We start from the raw sequence: 18665 nt of genomic DNA, 5'->3' as shown, positions 1-18665 counted from the left end.
ACTGACTTAGAAGAGACAGTGATTGCACAAACATGTAAATGAAACAGATACCAAAATATTAGTCATGACCTTGTTAAAACAGTTGATATGGCAAACCTCAGTTGTGAAATAACCTGTAAAATTACGTATTATGATTAGTGTCAGGAGCTAATCTCTCAGAAGCCCAGACAATGTGATGCAAAGGAGCTTTTAAAAGAAACCCAACAAACTTGTTTTTCATTATCTTCTGCCATCTTATTATTTCACAAGTGAGAAATCCATTAGCAATTCTGCCAAGAACTAGATAGCCTGCTTAGTTATCTAACACTGAGACACTTGCATCCCATGGCTATCTTGATGTCCCTGGGAAAAAAAAACAAGAGGAAAAGCAATGGAGTAATAAATTATTAAAACTGTTTCATTAAAACTTAGGATGCTGTAATTTTCAAGTTTATTTGGTGTTATATTTAAATGAACCAAAAGGCAACATTGTACAGTAACATTATAAAATAAAATTATTACATAGTACATTAACCAAAGCCCCATTAAAAAAAAACAAATCCTAAAAAGTCATTTGGGGACATATCCTCCTCTTGCTCTTCTGCACACATGATTTATTAAGCTCATTTCAAGCAGGACTCTTTTTTTAGAAAAAGCAAATGGGATTTGCCCCCAAAATGGAGTATCTTTTCTTACAGTTCTTGCAGTTTCATTTTATCATGTGTAATATATCAAGTTTATAAGGCATAAATACGAAAAACAGTTCAATATGCTCATCATTATTTTAATTAAGTAATACAATCTAGGACACTTTTTTCAATCACACCAAGGATTACAATGTACCTATAGCTTTAATTTTTTTTTATACAAAAGTCTATCATATAGTATACAGTGTATTCTAGTTGGTAACTGGTTCACAAGATTGATCACAATATTCTTGCAGGTTAATATGTCAGGATTTCACCCAGTTTGTACACTCTGTTCAGAACCACAGGGTCCCTCCTTCCCCAGCTGCTTTCCTCCAGTAGCAGCATCCCATCACTCCATCTCCATGCCTATTTTAAGAAGGGCTCTGTGCCAGATCAAACCCCACTGGGAATGGCTAGGGATGCACATCCCATGGTGCCAAGCAGCTGCCTGCAGAGGCAGCCAGGGAGTGGAGGAGAACAGCTCACAGAGGTATTTGCAGAGCAGGGAGGCAGGGAGCTGGGCTCCCCCAGCTTCCCTCAGGCTCCTGGCACCATGGAAATGTTCCCAGAGGCTGCAGGAGCCGAATCAAACCCCAAGAGAGAATCCATGACAAACCATGATCTGGTGTGTAAGGAAACCACTGCCCCAATGGAGGTGGGTGCCACTGGCTGCTTGTGCAAAGTAAGGATGGGCAAAAGCACCTCAGTAAATTAGGAGCAGCATGGATGCTTGGGATGCTGAGTGCTTGGGTTGGGCCAGCTTCATGTCACCCACGGCTCCATAACCTGCAAAACCCTTCCCAGGATTCTGGGCATCTCTAATGCAAACACTCATCTGGTGCCAGCTGGATGAGTTGCACGACAAATTAAAAATCCCTGCATGGACAAAACCTGTGATCAGCAACATCTTCTGCATCTTTCTCATATCTCCCCTTAGATAGTCAGATATTTTCTAAAATCAGCGGCTGATTTGGGGCTGGGGGCAGCAGGGTCAGACCACTTGTGCCTAGTGCAAAAGGGGTTGGTGAAGGCAGGGGATCTGCCCAGTGTCCATCCCTTCTCATCCTGCCCCTCCCAGGGGCTTTCACCACCCATGTGGGCAGAAGGGGGACTGACACTGCCATCCCCCCCGGGGCCAAGCTGCTCCTTCCAACAGCACCCCGTGCCCCTGTCACTGGCCAAGGAGGGGTGTCAAAGGGCTTTATGACATTACCTGGAACCAGGAACAGGGTTTTTTTATATATACAATCAACCTAAATTGTGCATAAGGTAAACTACAGTGTCCCCCAGAGCATCTTCACATGTCTAATATTAGATATCTTGCTGGCAGCTCTGAATTGTCCCCAGGGGTTTCTCTACCTGTCTATATTTACTACATATGGATCCTGAGCTCCTGTACTCAGGTACTCTGAATCATACCATAACCAAAGGCAGCCTAAAATAGACAGTGTGAATTGCTCCCTCCCTGCTGTGACTCTATCCTGCAGCATCTGGGAGGAAAGAGAAATTATTTTGGTAATAAGAATGGGCCAAAGCTACAGAATTTGGGTCAGGATTCAGGCCAGGCAGGCACAGATGTTGTCTGGGGGCTTACTCTTGTTCTCTATTTGCTGATGGGACACTTGACCCTGTGCTTACACTTATTTTTCTGACAGATCAACAGTCCCAGGGATCACCCATCCCGAAATAAAACAGCACGCGAGCAGCGCATAAACAGCTCTCCAGCTGCAGGAAAGAAATGACACACATCTAAAGTCACAACAAAGCCTTCGCCTCCCACACACCCCTTCCTCAATACTTTTTTTAAACCAGCCAGAAACAAACAGTGAGTACAGCACATCCCAGAGAGCCAGTGAAAGGAGCATCCGAAGCTCTCCTAGCTGCTGTGTCATCGTGTAGGGAGGCTGCTTCTGAAGAAACCAAATTATCCTACATAAAAAGAGCATTCACTAAAAGAATTTCCTTTCCCTTAGAGGACCAGCAAGATCACATTATTTCCTGAAAATACTTTTTTTTTTTTTTTCCCCTCCCATCTATATTTGACAGAAGAGTAATACTGTCTGGGTATTTGCTTTCACTAACCATGACAGGCAATTTCTGTCCTAGCCTGAGAATTCCATCAAACCTGCTATTTGCATTTGGGATAAAGTATCAAATGGACATTTCCAATGGGATACAGACTTCTTGCTGTCCAGTAGAGTCAACCATTATTCTTAAATACATTAGCAAGAGGGAAGCAAAAGATTTCCCCATGCTGAATGCATTGCATCAATAGCAAGTTTCTACTAGTGCTGAAAAATTGTGCCCTTAATATAAGTGCTCAGTAACCACCAGCCCTGCTGCTTGAGGAGCACTCGGAACTGTATAGAAGGCTTGCGGGAAAAGAACCTCCATTAGTACCCATTATGCTGTGAATTATGTTATGGGCTTAAAATAGTAAAAAATAAAACAGTACTATTTAATCTACAGTCCAAAAAAAGGCACAAAGACTTTGAGAAAAAAATTATAACTGTTCAGATTACATTTCCAAGAACTTTAACAGAGTGTTGCTTTGATTTGCCAGCTTTGCTTGCTGGCAGGAGTGAAATTGAGACAATTTCACTGTCTGCAGAGGTAAAGAATACCCTTTTGGCAAGGCAAGCTTGCCAGCTCTATGCAAATGTTATTCAACAGAAGCAACTGAAACCTCTTGTGATTGCTTTAAAACATAATCTTTTTGGTCTGCAGCACATTGCACTTATCTAAGTACTCAGTGATGATAGAGTGGGTCTTAGGGCAAGACCAAATACAAAGAGCCCTTTTTAATCTGAACATATGAATGAACTCTGTTCACAGCTACACAGTCTGCTTTCAATCAAATGACCATGAAATACATAAATACTATAAAATAAATACAATACATTCAGAGTTTTCTACATTGTAGAGAGCTTTAAGACTTTCCTAGCTCCCTGATGTAATGCATATAGAACATTCCCTTCTATACAGTGCTACCTCCATGTACCCACACCTCCATTAAATGCAACATAGCTCAGATAACCTTCCTCTTTCACCTGGATTCTCATCAGTCTCTGATTCTGTAAAACATAATATCATTTCTTTAGGAAAAAAAAATATTGCACTTTTAAAAATGCATAAAAATTGAACCAAGTTCCCATTAACTTCACCACGCAGTCTGTTATTTAAAATAAGACTTTTCCAAAAATTTTTCTCTGTTTTGTGTTTAGCCTTCATTTACAGCACTCTCCATCAGTATATCCTCAGAACATTGTCCCTTAGCAAATTCCTTACACTTTTGCCATCAGCCAGTTGACACACAGCGTGAGCTATCTGAGATACACGTGGCTGGGAGTCACGGGTCCGTCCACAGGTTCAGGATTTCATTGTGCAAATGGGAACTACAATGACCAGAATAACAGTACAAGCTGCTGCTGTGATCAGGGCAGCGATCTTGCAAACCTTTGCTCTTCTGAACTCGGCTTCTTTCCGTTTTAATAAGGAATCATAGCCAGGAGTATAAATGTCTTCCATCCAGTATTCTAAGTTGTTTGGGTTTAAAGATTCTTGAGTCTAAAAATGAAAAGGAAACAGTTGTTAATTGTCTGGGATCAGTCATTAATAAAATAAACAAAGCAGATGTTCCTGAAGGCCTCCCAACTGCATCTGGATCTGCTGCCAGGATAAAGTGGGTTATTGCCACTTCTCATATCCCTTCAACTCCTGGTCCCAATTCCACAAAGCTGACAAAAGTGGTAACAAAATACTGCAAAAAGTAAACTCCCACAACAGTAAGATTCTGCTGCAAAATCCCCCACATACCTCTGATTTGCCGGAAACTTCGTCATCTCGGATGGCATTTAAATAAAATCTCTTTAATCTGCTAGACAGCAGAGATGTCAGCAAGTACCGGCCTGTTACTGTTAATAATTTGTAAATTATTAAAGCTCAGCTGATGGGAAGGGTTCTCCACATATGCTCCTCATGCACTACGTTTTGTAAAGATAACACTAATTTTGCTACCATGACTTGCTTGCAGGGTGTGACTGCCCAGCCCCATCCAGCACCCAGTCTTGCTGGAAGGGTAATTTGCAGAACCCCCTATGGAATGGCAATGCCTGGGGACACCAGCCCTTCATTCCAACCCTTCAACCACAGGCAGTGGGTGCTGAGCACCTCACAGAGTGGGATTCCAAAGGAGTTTCCATGAAGACTTTGCCCTCCCATTCCATGCAGCTGACAAAAAAATAGAAAAAAAGTGAAGGGAATCTCAAATGGTCACAAAAATGAAAGGCAGCCTGCACTTATCAGTATCTCCATCTGAATTATTTATTTCCTTTTTGTAGTTTTTTATTCCTAAGTTTTTATGAGCTCTTCAAGCTTTGCATTTTCACCTTGCTTGTTTTTTCCCCTTTAACCTTTCTGTTAGAGGAAAATGGGGGGAAAATTGGGGAAACTCAAACACTAGGTATTATATTGCACTTACCAGAAGAAAGAAATAAAGCAAAAAGAACATTCTGAAAAATGACAGCATTTCCTCAAAGCTGTCTCCTGTGTCTGAGGTTCATTTAAAAATGAAAAAGATTCCACATAAAAATGTTACAGTGAGAATATCCTAACACACACCATTTCTGTGCATGTAACAGTCCTCATCCAAAGCTTTTTGGACCCTGCAAAGAAACTCCAGCTGACTTGAGAGGGATTTGAGTAAGCCTTTAATTGACTAATTCAGATTTTGTGGCCGTGAGCTACTGGCTGAAACTTTGCTTTGCCTGATAGCAGTGTTTGCTTTATGTACAGAACTACTGCAAGAAGTGATTTTTAGCTACCCCAGAAATAAACAATGAAAACTGAGCAATGGTTTTATTATCGTTTAATGGAGGCCACTATGACAGTGTTAGTATGCTGAAACAGAGACCATCAGCCACATCTGGGATTGCACCATTTGGGGTCTGAATGATCCGTTCCAGCTGAAAAAAATCAGCAATCTCATCTCTGAAGGCATCAGAAAACAGCCTGACACTGTTTCATCCCAGTGGATCATCATACACAGAGAAAAGCAGTGAATCTCACACAGAGCCCACACCTGGGACAAGCTTTGGCCTGACTAGTTTTGCAGTTTCTTTTTTAGAAGAAAAACCCAACAGACTGTCAAGCTCCAGGAGAAATTTAAAGTAAACAAAGGTAGAAAAACCCCAAAAATAGCCATACTATGCTTCAAGGAAATTGCAGTTTTGGACCCCTCTGCCTTGGCATTGACCTTTTAACTGCTTCAGAAGGAAGGTGCATTATTAAAAAGGCCCATTACTGTTAATCAGCTTCCTTTCCCATTTCATTGCCAGACGTAGGAATGTTCATTAAGGCATAATGTATTTACTTTCAGTTCTAATAAACTTAATCACTGGGAAAAAAACCCACTCATCAGTCTGTGCCTATTTTTTAAGTTTGCCAGTAAGCTCTATTACAAAGTCTAGACATGGGCTTTGCGGGGTAGATGCAATTCTGACAGTCTCTTTGGAGGGAGAGAATCAAACCAGTAAAGTTCTATCACCTTTATCCTAAAGATAAATGATGGCAATAAGCAGCTTTCTCTGGTTTGCTCATAGTCATACAGGGCTGCTCACACAGAACGGAACAGCCTATGAGGAGCAGATGGAAAACACTTCTCCCAAGGGAGCTTTGCTCCCAGATATCACCTCCCTTACTGCCTCGTGCAGCAGGTAAGGGATGCTTTGTGACTGTCTGCTGCAGAGGAACTTCTGCCAGCCTACTCCTACTCTAGCAAGCAGTGTGCAATACCAGGCTCAGGAATTTAATAAGCCCTCTAAAGCTTTTAAGACCCAAAAAGCAGCAGGCAGCTGAGGCAAGATGCAGCCTGGTCCCTGTGATGCTTGGTTTCTCTCTAAGAGCACTTTAACCACAGCAAGGAGCAGGGGCTGGTGAGGACAGGGAAGTTTGCATGAGCTGAGCAAGAAGGCGAATTTTTTGGGCAGAAATTTCTGCACAAACACTCATAGGAGTTGCACTACAGCACTGTGTAGGTAATGGTTTTAACTCCAAACCAGCCAACTTGAGGTCTTGAGGCATGGCATGGGTCCTGAGACTTGGTCTATCCAAGTGTTTCTCACAGTATCCTGATGCTTTCCTAGGGCTTAGTCTGATGGGTTTGGAGCTGGGTTAGGTACCTCAGCACTGAGCCATTGAGAGCTGGCATGGAGCAGCAAGTCTAAGGCTCTTGCATGCCACTCTCCCTGGCAGACAAGCTGTGGAGACAAGCAGGCTCCCTACCTGAGTGTGTCTGCACCCCACAGACTGCTGGACACAGAACGACTGCACGATTAGAGGCTCAACACTGCATAGCTCCTTCCTGAGCTATCCAAATCCCTTCTTAGATGCACATTGTGGCAACATCCATTTGCAATCAAGCTATTCAAATCAAAAAAATGGGACTCACTTGTAGATCCAACGCTGCAATCTTGCCTTTATCCCCCGAATTCCTTGTGTATTCCTCTATGGTCCATGACGGCTGGGCGCGTTTCACTTCAGCCAGCTCCGTCAGCCTCATGTCTGTGTACAGTGGATTGCTTTTCATGTGTGACTTGAGTGATGCAGGGTAGGGATGAGGACTAAAGACTTGCTCAATCAAGAAAGCATCTTTTGGTTGTTTAGAGAGTCTGTGTGGCTGTGGGATTTCGTATTGCCTGTCTGCCTGCAATAGGGTTCAAAAGAATTTGAGAGAAAAAACAGGACTATGAGGGAGTTAAACACAAAGGACAGAGATATTCCTTTCAGAATCACCACATGATAAAAAATTTACCAGCTAGGACAAAGGTTTTGGATGGCCTTAATCCATTTGCCCACCTTCCTCTCACAACCAGACCAAGTGGTATTTTACAGACATAATTCCACATTCAGTATAATATGAACACAATGCTGATGCAGAAGAGGAAATTTAGGGTTTATACTGTTTACAGATCATAAAACTATTCTGAAAATGGCCCTGACATCCAGAGAAGCCAAGCTGATCTGCAAAGGTTGTGAGACACATTCAGGCTTCTAGGTTTCTGTTTCCAGATCAAATCTTAACACGAAGCAGTCTTGAGGGAGGGCCCCAGATAGCACACCCTTGACACTGCACCATCCATGGTACCATCCAGTGTCAGCCACAGTCCACTGCAGGAGTGAGGAAGGGACTTTCAAAATCAAATGACATCCTGAGAAGAGCAATGTACAGAAAACCCACAGTTTGGGCTTACTAAGGGTAACCTTCCCCTTCTGCAGTCTAGTAAGAGCCCATGGTTTATGGTTTCTTGTTCACCTCACTGCACTTATTTCCATCAAACCTCTTCCTCTCCCTTCTCAACCCTCAACTCTTCTCTGCCCTCATTTTCCATCATAAGGAGGTACAGCATGCCCATTGTGTGGTCCCAAATGACAAGGGTGCTGCAGGACCCCCAACCCTCCTCACTGTTCATGAAACAGGAACAAGCACAGGGGCAGTGGGGAGCTGTTGGGAGGATGGGCAGAGTTTTTCTGACCAATGAAACCAAAACCACAGCTATGCTGCAGTTCCACAAGGGAAGGCTTAAGATTCATTTAAATGACCATCAAAGTCAGACAGAGAGAACATAACTACAATGAGCATCTCACAGCACACATACAAGCATTCCTTTCTTGAGGGATTTGAATTCATGAATCCATTTTGTTGGCTTTTAAATATGTACATACTTCTCTGACAAAAGCCGTCACAATTCAATTTCAAAATATCCCTTCTAAAACAACCACTAGAGAACATCAATTTTCCCCACACCCTTTTCACCAAGATAATTATCAGGCCTCTTATATTGCCACTGATGATGAGGAATACCATCATCCTCCAAACATGTCACCCACATTATCCCCTTCCCTTTCCAAAAAAACAAAGCTTTTAAGAAGCAACTTGGTCATTTTGCAGCTGCCAACAAGTACATATAGGTGTAAAATCACTCAATTATGGTAACAATAAAGACAGACATAACATGGCAGGGCAAAGTATCGTCACACCCCAAGGCTTGTGATGACTATGGAACACATTCATAACTAGATTTTTTTTAAGTGCTTATTATGTGAGTTAAAGTTGAAATTACCTCTTTAGGTTTCCTGTGCCAATCCTTATTTTCTCCTCCATCTCTCTCTTTCATTTCCTCCTCCGTAATGCCGACTTTGTTGGTGTAAGTAATAGCTCTCCAGTCTCGGGGAGAGTTTGAAATACTTGCTATTTTGGATTCGGTTGCACTGTTTTCTTCTGTTAAGGATCTTGATGACCTCCTAGTAAACAAACTTTTTTTTAAGGCTTTTACTCGAAGACTCTCACTATTACTTCCACTGGCGTCTGAACAGCACCACTCTGGATTGTTCTCCAGTTTGCCTCCATGAGGAGTATTGTGGCACTGAAATATCTGCGGGGAGTTACTCTCATCTGACGCGGCATCACTTGTCAAAGAATTGAGATCTATTTGTACGCTGACCTTCTCTGGCTGCTGGATTTTTTGATCCAGCTTGCTTAATTTTCCCAGGACTTGAGAGATTTCTTCTCGGACACCTGAGAGAGATTCCAGTTTCTTCTCTATTTCACCAATCCTCAAGACCAATTTGCAGACACTCGTTTTCAGTTCATCATCTGTGTTACTGATGTCTGCCCGGACCACTTTATCCAATTTGTTACAGGCACTCCCGTTGGAGATCTTAGTCAAATTGTGCTCAGGTGAGCTCTCACAGTCTGATTTATGCACCTGAGACAAGGAACCAGTGCTGTTGTAGCATGAAGACTGCATCACTCCCGTGGAGCCGCTGATACTCATGTCATCCAAAAACCGGAAAATGTCACTGATGTCATCGCTTACAATTTCAGAGTCATCATCCGACTGCTTAAGAGAATGCCGTTCGCTGTACTTGGCTTGGCCAGCTGCACACAAATCCTTGCACTTCTTGTGGTCCAGAACTTGCTGCTCCGTTTGTGTCCCAACACTCATGGTCCTGTCAATGCTTAAGATCTGGACAGAAGTACAATTAATGCTTTTATCCTTAAACTTTTTGACTGGCTCATGTTTCTCCACATCTAGAATGGAAGGAATCTCCTTGGGTTTATGCCCATTGGGTTTCACAGCGTAGTTTGCCTGCATAATTGGTTGCTGATCCTTCGCATTTAGGTAGGACTGATGTCTGTCAACTGAAGGAAAGTTTGGAGATGGGTTGCTGGAAGCCTGGTATCGTGGTTTCTCTTCAGACTGATTCCTATTAAAAAATGATCGTTCAAAGTCAGGAACTTCCTCAGTATTTAAACTCCAGCTTTTAGCTGGCCAGGCAGTCTGCTTGGTTGGCTTTCCAGTCCACTTTTTGGTGTCCTGGGGTCCAAGAACAGTAGTTGGGCCAAAATATGTTGAAGCTTGAAGATCATCTAAACTTTCATGCTTCACTCGCCTTTTGTCTGGCATAGGAGAATAAACTGGATTCAGGTACTGGCTGCTGTATGGCATTTCAAAGCTGTGGTTAAAGAAAGTCTGCTTAGAGCTTTCTTTCCTGTTTTGAGGCTCTCTGTGTCCATCTTCTGGCGTTTTGTTGGATGGTATTAAGTTGGGAGATATTGTAATCAGATTATGAAAATCTTCTTTGAATATATTTCTTTTCTGGACACACGACTGCATCATGAAAGGCTCATCATTTGAAATGAAAGTTTCCTTTATGCCTGCACTTATAGGCAAGGAATCCTGGTCTGAAATAGATTCATTTTCAATGTTCATGGGGAAATATGTACTCTGCATCTCACATGGTGGGGAAGTGGCGATGGAGTAGGATGCCAGTGCCTGCAGCCTGTCCAGAGAGGCAGCCCGGCCCTTCATGTCCTTATTAACGGCAAGCAAAAAGTTGGGTTCTGATGAGGGGACAAACTGCTGGCAGTCTTTGCAGTCCATCTTTCTGCATTTTGAAGACCTTCTGACTGGAAAGCCCCGGCTGAACTCCTGGTCGTTCAGCTCGCAGTTGGGCACGCAGTCGGGCACACAATCTGCCATATTGCAGATTTCCGTGTCAGACCTACAGGACTCAAAGGACTCTTTCTTCTTCACTTTATGCCTTGCAACTGGAAGCTTCTCCTTGGCCACTCCCCCGTTCATTTGTATGAGGTTGAATATTGTTACTATATCTGCTGCAACCATGATTTTCTTTGATTGCTGATTGTTTACAGTGCATCTCATTTTGTCTTTGAACAAAGTCGCTGGGAAATTAGGATCCAGGCAAGCAGTGTAAAACAGCACGCTTCTGAGCTTGGCCAACTGGGATAAATCAAACCTTGCACACAGGGACTTGCAGAGATCCTGGTAAGAAACAGTATTCTGCTTTGTGTCCAGCTCCTCCAGTATCTTCACCAGGAAGAGTGAGGATTCCTGGCTGGACTCCATGGCTTACGCGTATTTTGTTGTTTAGCCTGGAAACTGCGTTCCACTTCTACAGCAACACAAAAAAGATTGTAAGTCACCCACAGATAATACCCAGGACCTTGTAATTGAGCCCCAGATGGGGCCTGGCTCCCTAGCCATGCAGTCCAGGGCTTGCTTTTATAACCCATCCTCTTGTTCCGAACTCCAGGCTGTAATCCTTGCATCAATGAAATCAATACTCAAATGGAGTCAGGGTTTTATCCAAGGAGGCTCTTTTATGTCCATATTTACTAAAGCAACTAAGTGAATAAACAGCAGAAGTTTTGGAGGGGCTGAACTAAGGGCAGATAGACAATCCCAATCTGCTTGCTACGGGGCTTTCACAGAATTTTTTACCAACATGTGAGAGGTTCGAGCACAGACATCAAATTGCTTGGCAATAGTTCTAGCCCTGACCTAACCAGAGGTGATCTACTGCACCATGACAACCCCAGCTGTTTTCATATCTGAATACAAATGGCTCTCAGGAAGATTTTCTGACAATAAACTTCTGACATGTTTTTAGAAGTTATCTGAGCATGTAATTACTATCTTGATTATTTTAAATCATTATTTTCTCCTCTACTCTGAATTATCTACTTTGGATACCTTGACATGTTTTCCCAGAAATACTTTTTCCAAAGTTATGATTCAGGAATAGAAAAGTTGCCAGGTCCCACATGAAAAGTCTATGTGAGCCCCAATTTCAGCTCTAAAGTGCAAAATTTAACAAGGAACAGAAAGAGCTAAACAAAAAACAAAATCCCACTGAACCTTGAAACCAATCCAGCAGATGCTAGAGGGCTGGCTGCCAATCTGGGTGGATTTGAAGACTGAGAAATAGCAAGAACAGAGAACATTCTCTTCAGCAATGTGCTCCCAGAGAAACCTGAGAGTGCATCTCCATTCACCATCCCAAAATGACAGGGCAGAGGTGGAGAGCAAAAGCTGCACGTTTACGTGGATAACAGGAATAGGTTGGACAAGCACAGCTAACACCAGCAAACATCTTGGGAAGGATATAAACCCCTGCACTTTCAGAGTTGAAACCAACCTATAGCTATTATGGATTAGGAAAGGATGGTGATGATTTTTCATCTGTCTATTGTGAATATCCTTGTCGGTTGGGTACTAGGAAAGACAAGAGCATGGGATGATGCAGTCTGCCAATTAATATGTTTGGTCTCTCAGTCTGTTATTCTTACAGATAGGAATGACAAAAATATTTTCCCTTTGCAAAAAAAGGTATAGTATACTCCCACCCTTAGATGGCACCTGGAATTAGCCTCTCCATCTCCATCAAGTGCAGAATATCCACCCAAATGGCAAAGCACAGGAGTCAACCTTTCAAGGTTTATTATTACTCATTTAAGAAGTCACCTCCCAGCCAAAAACCTCAGGACTCCTGAGCACCACTCCAGGAATACAGGGGTCCTTTTTCTGTTTTGTCTCTTGTAGCCTTTCATCTTGCCCTGACATTACATAGTGGCAATCACTAACAGTGTCAGAAGCCAGAGTACTTCAGCTTTCACAGCAAACATCACAGTAGCATCTTCCAGAGAGACGAAAGAAAACCACCCAGTTGCCCATAAGAGCATGAAACAAGTCTCCATATAGACTTGGATGTTTATTTAAGAGGCATCTTTCTACTGCGTGTGATCAGAAGCTGAGCAGCAGCAACATAAATGTGTTTCTGTGATTGTAAACATGACTCTTGGAAATCAATGGCTACAGGGATTTTCCAACACCTCTGCTGCATGCATGTTTGCTTTTAAAGCTCCTGTATTATGCATAGCAGCACAACTCTTCTGCCAGCTGACAAAAGACAAAAAATGTTTTACTGTTCTGCGCTCTAAAGGCTGAAGGAGGGTGGTTGTATCCCTTTTCTCTCAATGAGCAGTGTGTGCTCCAAGGCACAGCCTTTTCTACAGCTTGCCTTTGTATTTCTCTGATGTCTCACCATTAGACAATGATGCTTCCAAGGTCCAAATCATGCTACGTGCCACCAATCCCTCACAGAGTAAACTTCACATGTGGGACTCAGAGACATTCCCAGCTGCCAGGGGACTGGCATCACAAGTATATTTTCTGCATGTTATAAATCTGCCACTTGGGACAAGAGTGAAAATATGTCTTTTTGTCACCTCCAGGCTGAATACCAGTAAAAGCAACTATCTCCTCCTGTTTGTAACTTCACAGCTTCTTGCAAAAACCCTCACCTGGATGTGCATTTTCAGAGCCTGAGTACACTCTACACTCCCTGCACTGGCCTGCCAGTGCCCTGCCTTCTCATTCACACTCCTGCAAAAACACACAAGTAGCCCAGTTGTGATAATGTATTTTTGTAAACTGTCAAACCATTTTGTTCCCCACCCTTCTGTGTCTACTCTCTTATCCCAGCGAGGATATTCTAAGTGCAGTTTCTTGAACTTTTTTGCTTTGCACCAAGGCATCCTCAGCATCAGAGATTTTAACTTCAATTCAGGTTTCTAAACCCTATGCATCTGGTAAAACTTAGGTGCAGCCTGATTTTCAAAGCTGCTGAGTGCTGACATATTCATTAAGTTGAGTGGAAGCCCCTCTGTATACCCCCAGTCTCACACTGTTTTTATTTAGCACCAACAAGGAGCCTTTGATTGAGGACCTCAGCCCACACCCAAGCAGATCTGAAGCACAGATCCCAAGCAGAAGAGCTCTACTAGACCTGGTTTAGCTCATTTCAGATCCTGTGCTCCCAGAAGCCTGGGAGGTGGCAGTCAGCTATAAAGAAGTGAGAATACAGGGAGATGACACAGGCTTTGAGACAGGGGTGACCAGGAGACAGTTGAACATTCTGAGGTGGGAATTCAGCCAGTTCACTCAACTGGGCCTCAGCTACAGGAGGTGGGAAATGAAAAGGCAGGTTGCAAAATCAGATGTAGGCCTTGAGGAAAAGAAAGCTAGCTAGGAGTTGGAATAATTTCCTCTTCAACCCTTGGCTGTTCACAAACAGCTTTCTGGTGTGAGAGATCTTTAGGTGTGAAAGGTACCTCTGGGCTTCAGCCTGTGCATGGAAATGGGTGCTCCCTTGTGCCAGAGCATCAGAAACATTGCTAGTGGAGCATCATCAACAGATTCGGGCTGTGAAGAATAGGATGTACCACTCCATAAGGATAATATATAAGGGCCTTGAAATCTTGTTTCCTGGGCCAGGGACGTAAAAACCTCGTGCCAAAATTTTTTGTGGCACATTAAGCTCCTCTGTCTCTTGTCAAGTCTCCTAACAGCCTGCGACAGAGACAGGTGCCTCTTGGCAAGTCACCCCAGGAGCTGCCACATCCCAGGTGCCAAGCACTTGGCCATGCACCGTCTCAGCTGTTATGCCCACATTCATTCATTATCTCTCAAAGCAGGACCAGAATAGACCTGGACATGGCACATAAATGCAGAGCTCTGAAATAAGCACAGAAAGATCTTTTAAGGAGGGTACAGGGTCACGAATCAGTCAAAAGCAGCAAGGTGAATGAAAGCACCCTCAGCAGGAGCAGCAGCACAGGGTCTCCTCAGATGCCCTCAGTTCCACTGAGGTCCTCGTGCCTTACCCTCACTACCAGCAGCCACACACAGCCTCCAACATCCCCCCTCAAACTGACTTTGGTCTCCAGAGACATGGAGCTAACCAGACACAGGGACAGGATCTAGCTTATTTATCTTCAGCAAGACCATCTCTGACCAAAGGAGCCACTTAACATTTCATCCTTAATGGTTTTGTTATATTAACACTGGGAGGGCTACTTTGACTCAGCTTCTCAATATTCGACATTTGCTGCTCTAATAGCACAATTATATCCCAGCATGGACTTGTACAGCATCATATTGCATGGCCAGTCGATGGGGTCTGACTCTCCTTGCACACAGATGAGCTCTAGACTTACCACAAATCAATGTCTTTTTGCCCTGCACCAAGAGCAATGAACTGAGCTCTCATCTTACCATTAACCCACTACCTTCAGCCTCTGGAGAAGTCCAAGAATATTACGATTGCAACCTCCATCCCCAGGGCAGCTTTCTGCTGCACAAAGGGAATATACTGTTCTATTTTCTGGTGTCTTTAGGAATCAAGCCTCTGTAAAACCTCTCCCCTGTGGTTTTCCAGACCAGGGGAACCTGCAGACTCTTTCATGCAGCTTGCTTCCCTGTAGAAAAGCCAGAATGCACTTTCTCTTCTCACCACCTCCCAAATCAGTACCGGGGAGGGGTGGTCCCCTCACCTCCTGACTACCCTAAAAATTCACCATCCACAGGAATTCATGAAATTGGTACTGCTCCGCAGTTGCTCTGGCTGCTTTCCCCACAACACCTTCAGTCCAAACCCTGCCCCATCAAATGGGCTAAGGGCAGTGCACAGTGGGGCAGACAAACCCCAGCACAGGATTCAAGATCTCCCCATCCGACTTCCCTGAGCAGCTGCAGGGTGCCAAGGTGCCTTGCACGAGTCTGAATCACGGCCACTGGCAGACAGACCACATTATCTTCCTCTCTTACTTCCTCCTTCATTTCCTTCCCTGTTCTTTGTGCCTCTGACATTTGCTCTCCCCATTTCCCAATATCCACAGCAGGTGCAGCTAATACACAGATGTGACTGCTGGAGTCATCATTTTCCCTCTCCCTTTGATTTGCTAGCCGAGAGGGAAGCAGGATCCTTGTTTTGCTTCCCCCCACGGTGACTAACGGGCCACCCCAGAAAGCCATTACAGTGATGGCAGACAGAGCGAGCGATCCTTGCATAAATTCCCTCAGAAAGAGCCAGCTACTTCAGCACAGGAGAACATTAATACAGAGCCTGTGATATGCTGTTTTACTATTAACTTGAGCTCATAAATCATTCAGCCTGTCTTCCCAACACCAGATACTATAAAACAAGGCAGGCAACGCTCGCCTCGCATGAAACATGTAACCCACTGAGATGGAACTCAGTTTTTGTTTTCTCCCATACTCGCGAATCCATTTCTCTGTCAAAACATTAAAAAATTTCTGATGAAGGAACCTCGAGCCCCATCTGGCTTCCATCGTGCACACACACGGGAACCGGCACTCAGGGAAACAATGCCCGTCTCCGCACACCTTATTCCTCCTCCTCCCCCCTCCAGCCTTCTGCTGCTCATTAAAAAGAAAACTAAAAAGCGCACTTCAGAGCCCTGGCCGCGCGATGGCAATTGTTTCTCTCCACCTTTTATTGCAAAGTCCTCCCGAAGAGCCTGACACAGGTTGGCTCCTCCGGACCGCTCTGTGCAGGAGCAGGGTGGGCTCAGGTCCCTGGGGCAGGTAGGAGTTGGTTCTGGCTCCCTGCCTTGCTGGTGTGGGTTTTATTCACTCCTTCAGAACCGAAGGGAACGAACGCCTGCAGCCTGGGAGCTCAAGGGTGCTGGTGCACCCGCTCTCACCAGTGGCTCGCTGCTGTTCTGCACAGGAACGACGCTCGCTTTGCACACTCCCGAGCATCCCACCGCCAACCTCACCCGCGGTTCACCGGGGAGTCGCTGGGACCAGCGCTGGAAGAAGTTGCTATTTTCTGGCTCTTCTCTTGTGTGAATGAGCCCTAGAAAACCGCGCTTTACAAACCCAGCTCCTTAACAGAGGCAGTCTCTGCTGTTAAAGGACTCTGCACAACACTTCAGCCAACCCAGCCGCCCAGAATTCAGCAGTTTTTAAAAGATCTGAGTGCATAAATTAACGGGGAACTTGTGGGTAAAGGCACCAAACCGTCACAGACGTATGAGGGCTCAAGTCAAACCAGGTTTGTCATTGATTTTTCTTGCACAGCAACATTAAGCTGATTATTTGCATGGTTCAGTTATGCAATCCAGGTTAAGGTATTTCTATGATCTGGAAAAGTGCAAACAATCATTCTAAAACTGTGCAATAAATTACTTGAATTATTACTGCATCATACACTCTTGGTTATTGTTTGGCAACTCCTGGCCCATACACACACAAATACTGTCCTCCCAATACATTATTAGACCACATCCAAGTCACATTTTTCCCGGAAATTTCTGCATAAGGAGACACCACTGCAAACACTGACAGACAGACATAAAAAGGTCTAATTGAATTAAATGTGAGCAATTTATCCCATTTGTGGGCAACCTGGATTTTTGCATAGCAAACCTATAACAACCTCACTGTCACTCTGGACCTGACTGCTCCCTCGCCCTGGTGGTTCCAGCTTCCCATCCCTGGCGCTCCCCATCCCTCCAGGCTTCCTGCTTGGGGCTTGGGGGCCCCGGGGCCCAGCCCGGTGGTCACCCACTTGCTCCCCTCCAGCTGCCCTCGGGCAGGTCCAGTTGTGTTGGACTTAAAGGGAGCTGCCAAAGTCACAGACAGAGTTTTAAGATTTTGGGAGTCCCCCCTTTCCCGGGGAGCCTGACAAAGAGGTGGGACCTGGGGCACCGGTGGGGACCACAGGGGCTGCGGGAGGTCTCTTATCTGCACTTACCCCTCCTTCTCCCAACCCGACAGGGGAAAGCCGGTGCTGAATCCGCTTCCCAGCACGTCTGGTGCCCAGAGCATCCTTGGCGCTGGGGAGCGGGGGGCGCTTGTCCTCGCCATCCCCTTCTGCCAGCCCACCCCTCCCTCACCTGGGGCTCACCTGGGGGCTCCGCCTGCTTCTGGCCGGGGCAGCGCGGCCGTCACGGTTGGCTCTGCCGCTGCAGCAGCCGCTTCCCGGCCAGGAGGAGGAGGAGGAAGAGGAGGAAGAACCCGAGCCTGAAGCCCCGGCAGGATGCCATAGCGCCGGGCTGCGCTGACAAAGGCGGCAGCAGGTTGGCATGGGAGGAGGGACCGAGGGGAGGGAGGGGAGGAGAGAGCGAAGAGAAGGAGGGGAGACGGGAGAGAGGGAGGGAGGGGGCTGCACTGGCCGATCCTCCCCGCACCGCCCCCCGCGCCCGCAGCCGCGGCGGGGCTGCCCCGACCAGCCCCGGGCGCTGCGGCAGCGCCGGTCCCGGGCCCGCAGGGACGGGGCGCGGCGGGGGCTGGGAGGGGCCTTGCCCCCGCTGTCTTAAACAGTTATCATTATTATTGTGATTATTAGTGTGAGTTCCGGCGCTCCGCGGGGCGGGGGGCAGCGCCCGGCTCCCCCTTCACTGCCATTTCCCTGCACCCCGGTCCGGGAAGAGGGGACAGCGCCCGCAGGCTGGTGCAAGGGCGTGCAGGGAAGGGGATGTCCAGTGGCAAAGGAGCCTCTTCCCAGCAGGGGACATCGAGAGCATCAGTCTGATCAGGAGCAGCTGAGGGAGCTGGGGGTATTCAGCCCGGAGAAAAGGAGGGACAAGGGGACCTTATCGCTCTTTACAACTACCTGAAAGGAGGTTGTAGCCAGGTGCGGGGTCGATCTCTTCTCCCAGGTAACGAGTGACAGGACAAGAGAAAATGGCCTCAAGTTGCACCAGGAGAAGTTTAGATTAAATACTGGGAAAAATTTCTTCACTGAAAGGTGAAGGAGGTTTAGGCTGGATATTAGGAAAAATTTCTTCACTGAAAGGTGAAGGCTGGAACAGGCTGCCCAGGG

At 45.5% G+C, this 18665-nt stretch overlaps 1 protein-coding gene across 1 annotated transcript; it reads right to left on the bottom strand.

The window, feature by feature from the left end:
* Positions 1 to 3363: 3363 nt before the first annotated feature.
* On the bottom strand, positions 3364 to 17897 carry MINAR1 (membrane integral NOTCH2 associated receptor 1). The gene is made up of 4 exons (XM_027644649.1): positions 17748 to 17897; positions 8789 to 11144; positions 7117 to 7371; positions 3364 to 4235 (listed from the first exon to the last, which is right to left on the bottom strand). The coding sequence occupies exons 2-4, from the start codon at positions 11096 to 11098 to the stop codon at positions 4038 to 4040; spliced, it is 2763 nt and encodes a 920-aa protein (XP_027500450.1). The 5' UTR covers positions 11099 to 11144; positions 17748 to 17897; the 3' UTR covers positions 3364 to 4037.
* Positions 17898 to 18665: the final 768 nt, after the last annotated feature.

Source organism: Corapipo altera, unplaced genomic scaffold (genome assembly GCF_003945725.1).
Source record: "Corapipo altera isolate COAL_440 unplaced genomic scaffold, ASM394572v1 50, whole genome shotgun sequence".
NCBI lineage: Eukaryota > Metazoa > Chordata > Aves > Passeriformes > Pipridae > Corapipo > Corapipo altera.
The sequence above is the reverse complement of the archived record's forward strand: the minus strand, read 5'-3'. Positions and strand labels throughout refer to the sequence as shown.

Bases quoted from the DNA above. Each gene is read 5' to 3' on its own strand.
- MINAR1 (XM_027644649.1), bottom strand. From the start codon at position 11,098: ATGGAGTCCAGCCAGGAATCCTCACTCTTCCTGGTGAAGATACTGGAG. The intron at 7,372-8,788 runs GTAATTTCAACT...ACCCTATTGCAG, and splicing joins GGCACAGGAAACCTAAAGAG to GCAGACAGGCAATACGAAAT. The intron at 4,236-7,116 runs GTGAGTCCCATT...TTTCATTTTTAG, and splicing joins TTGCAGCGTTGGATCTACAA to ACTCAAGAATCTTTAAACCC.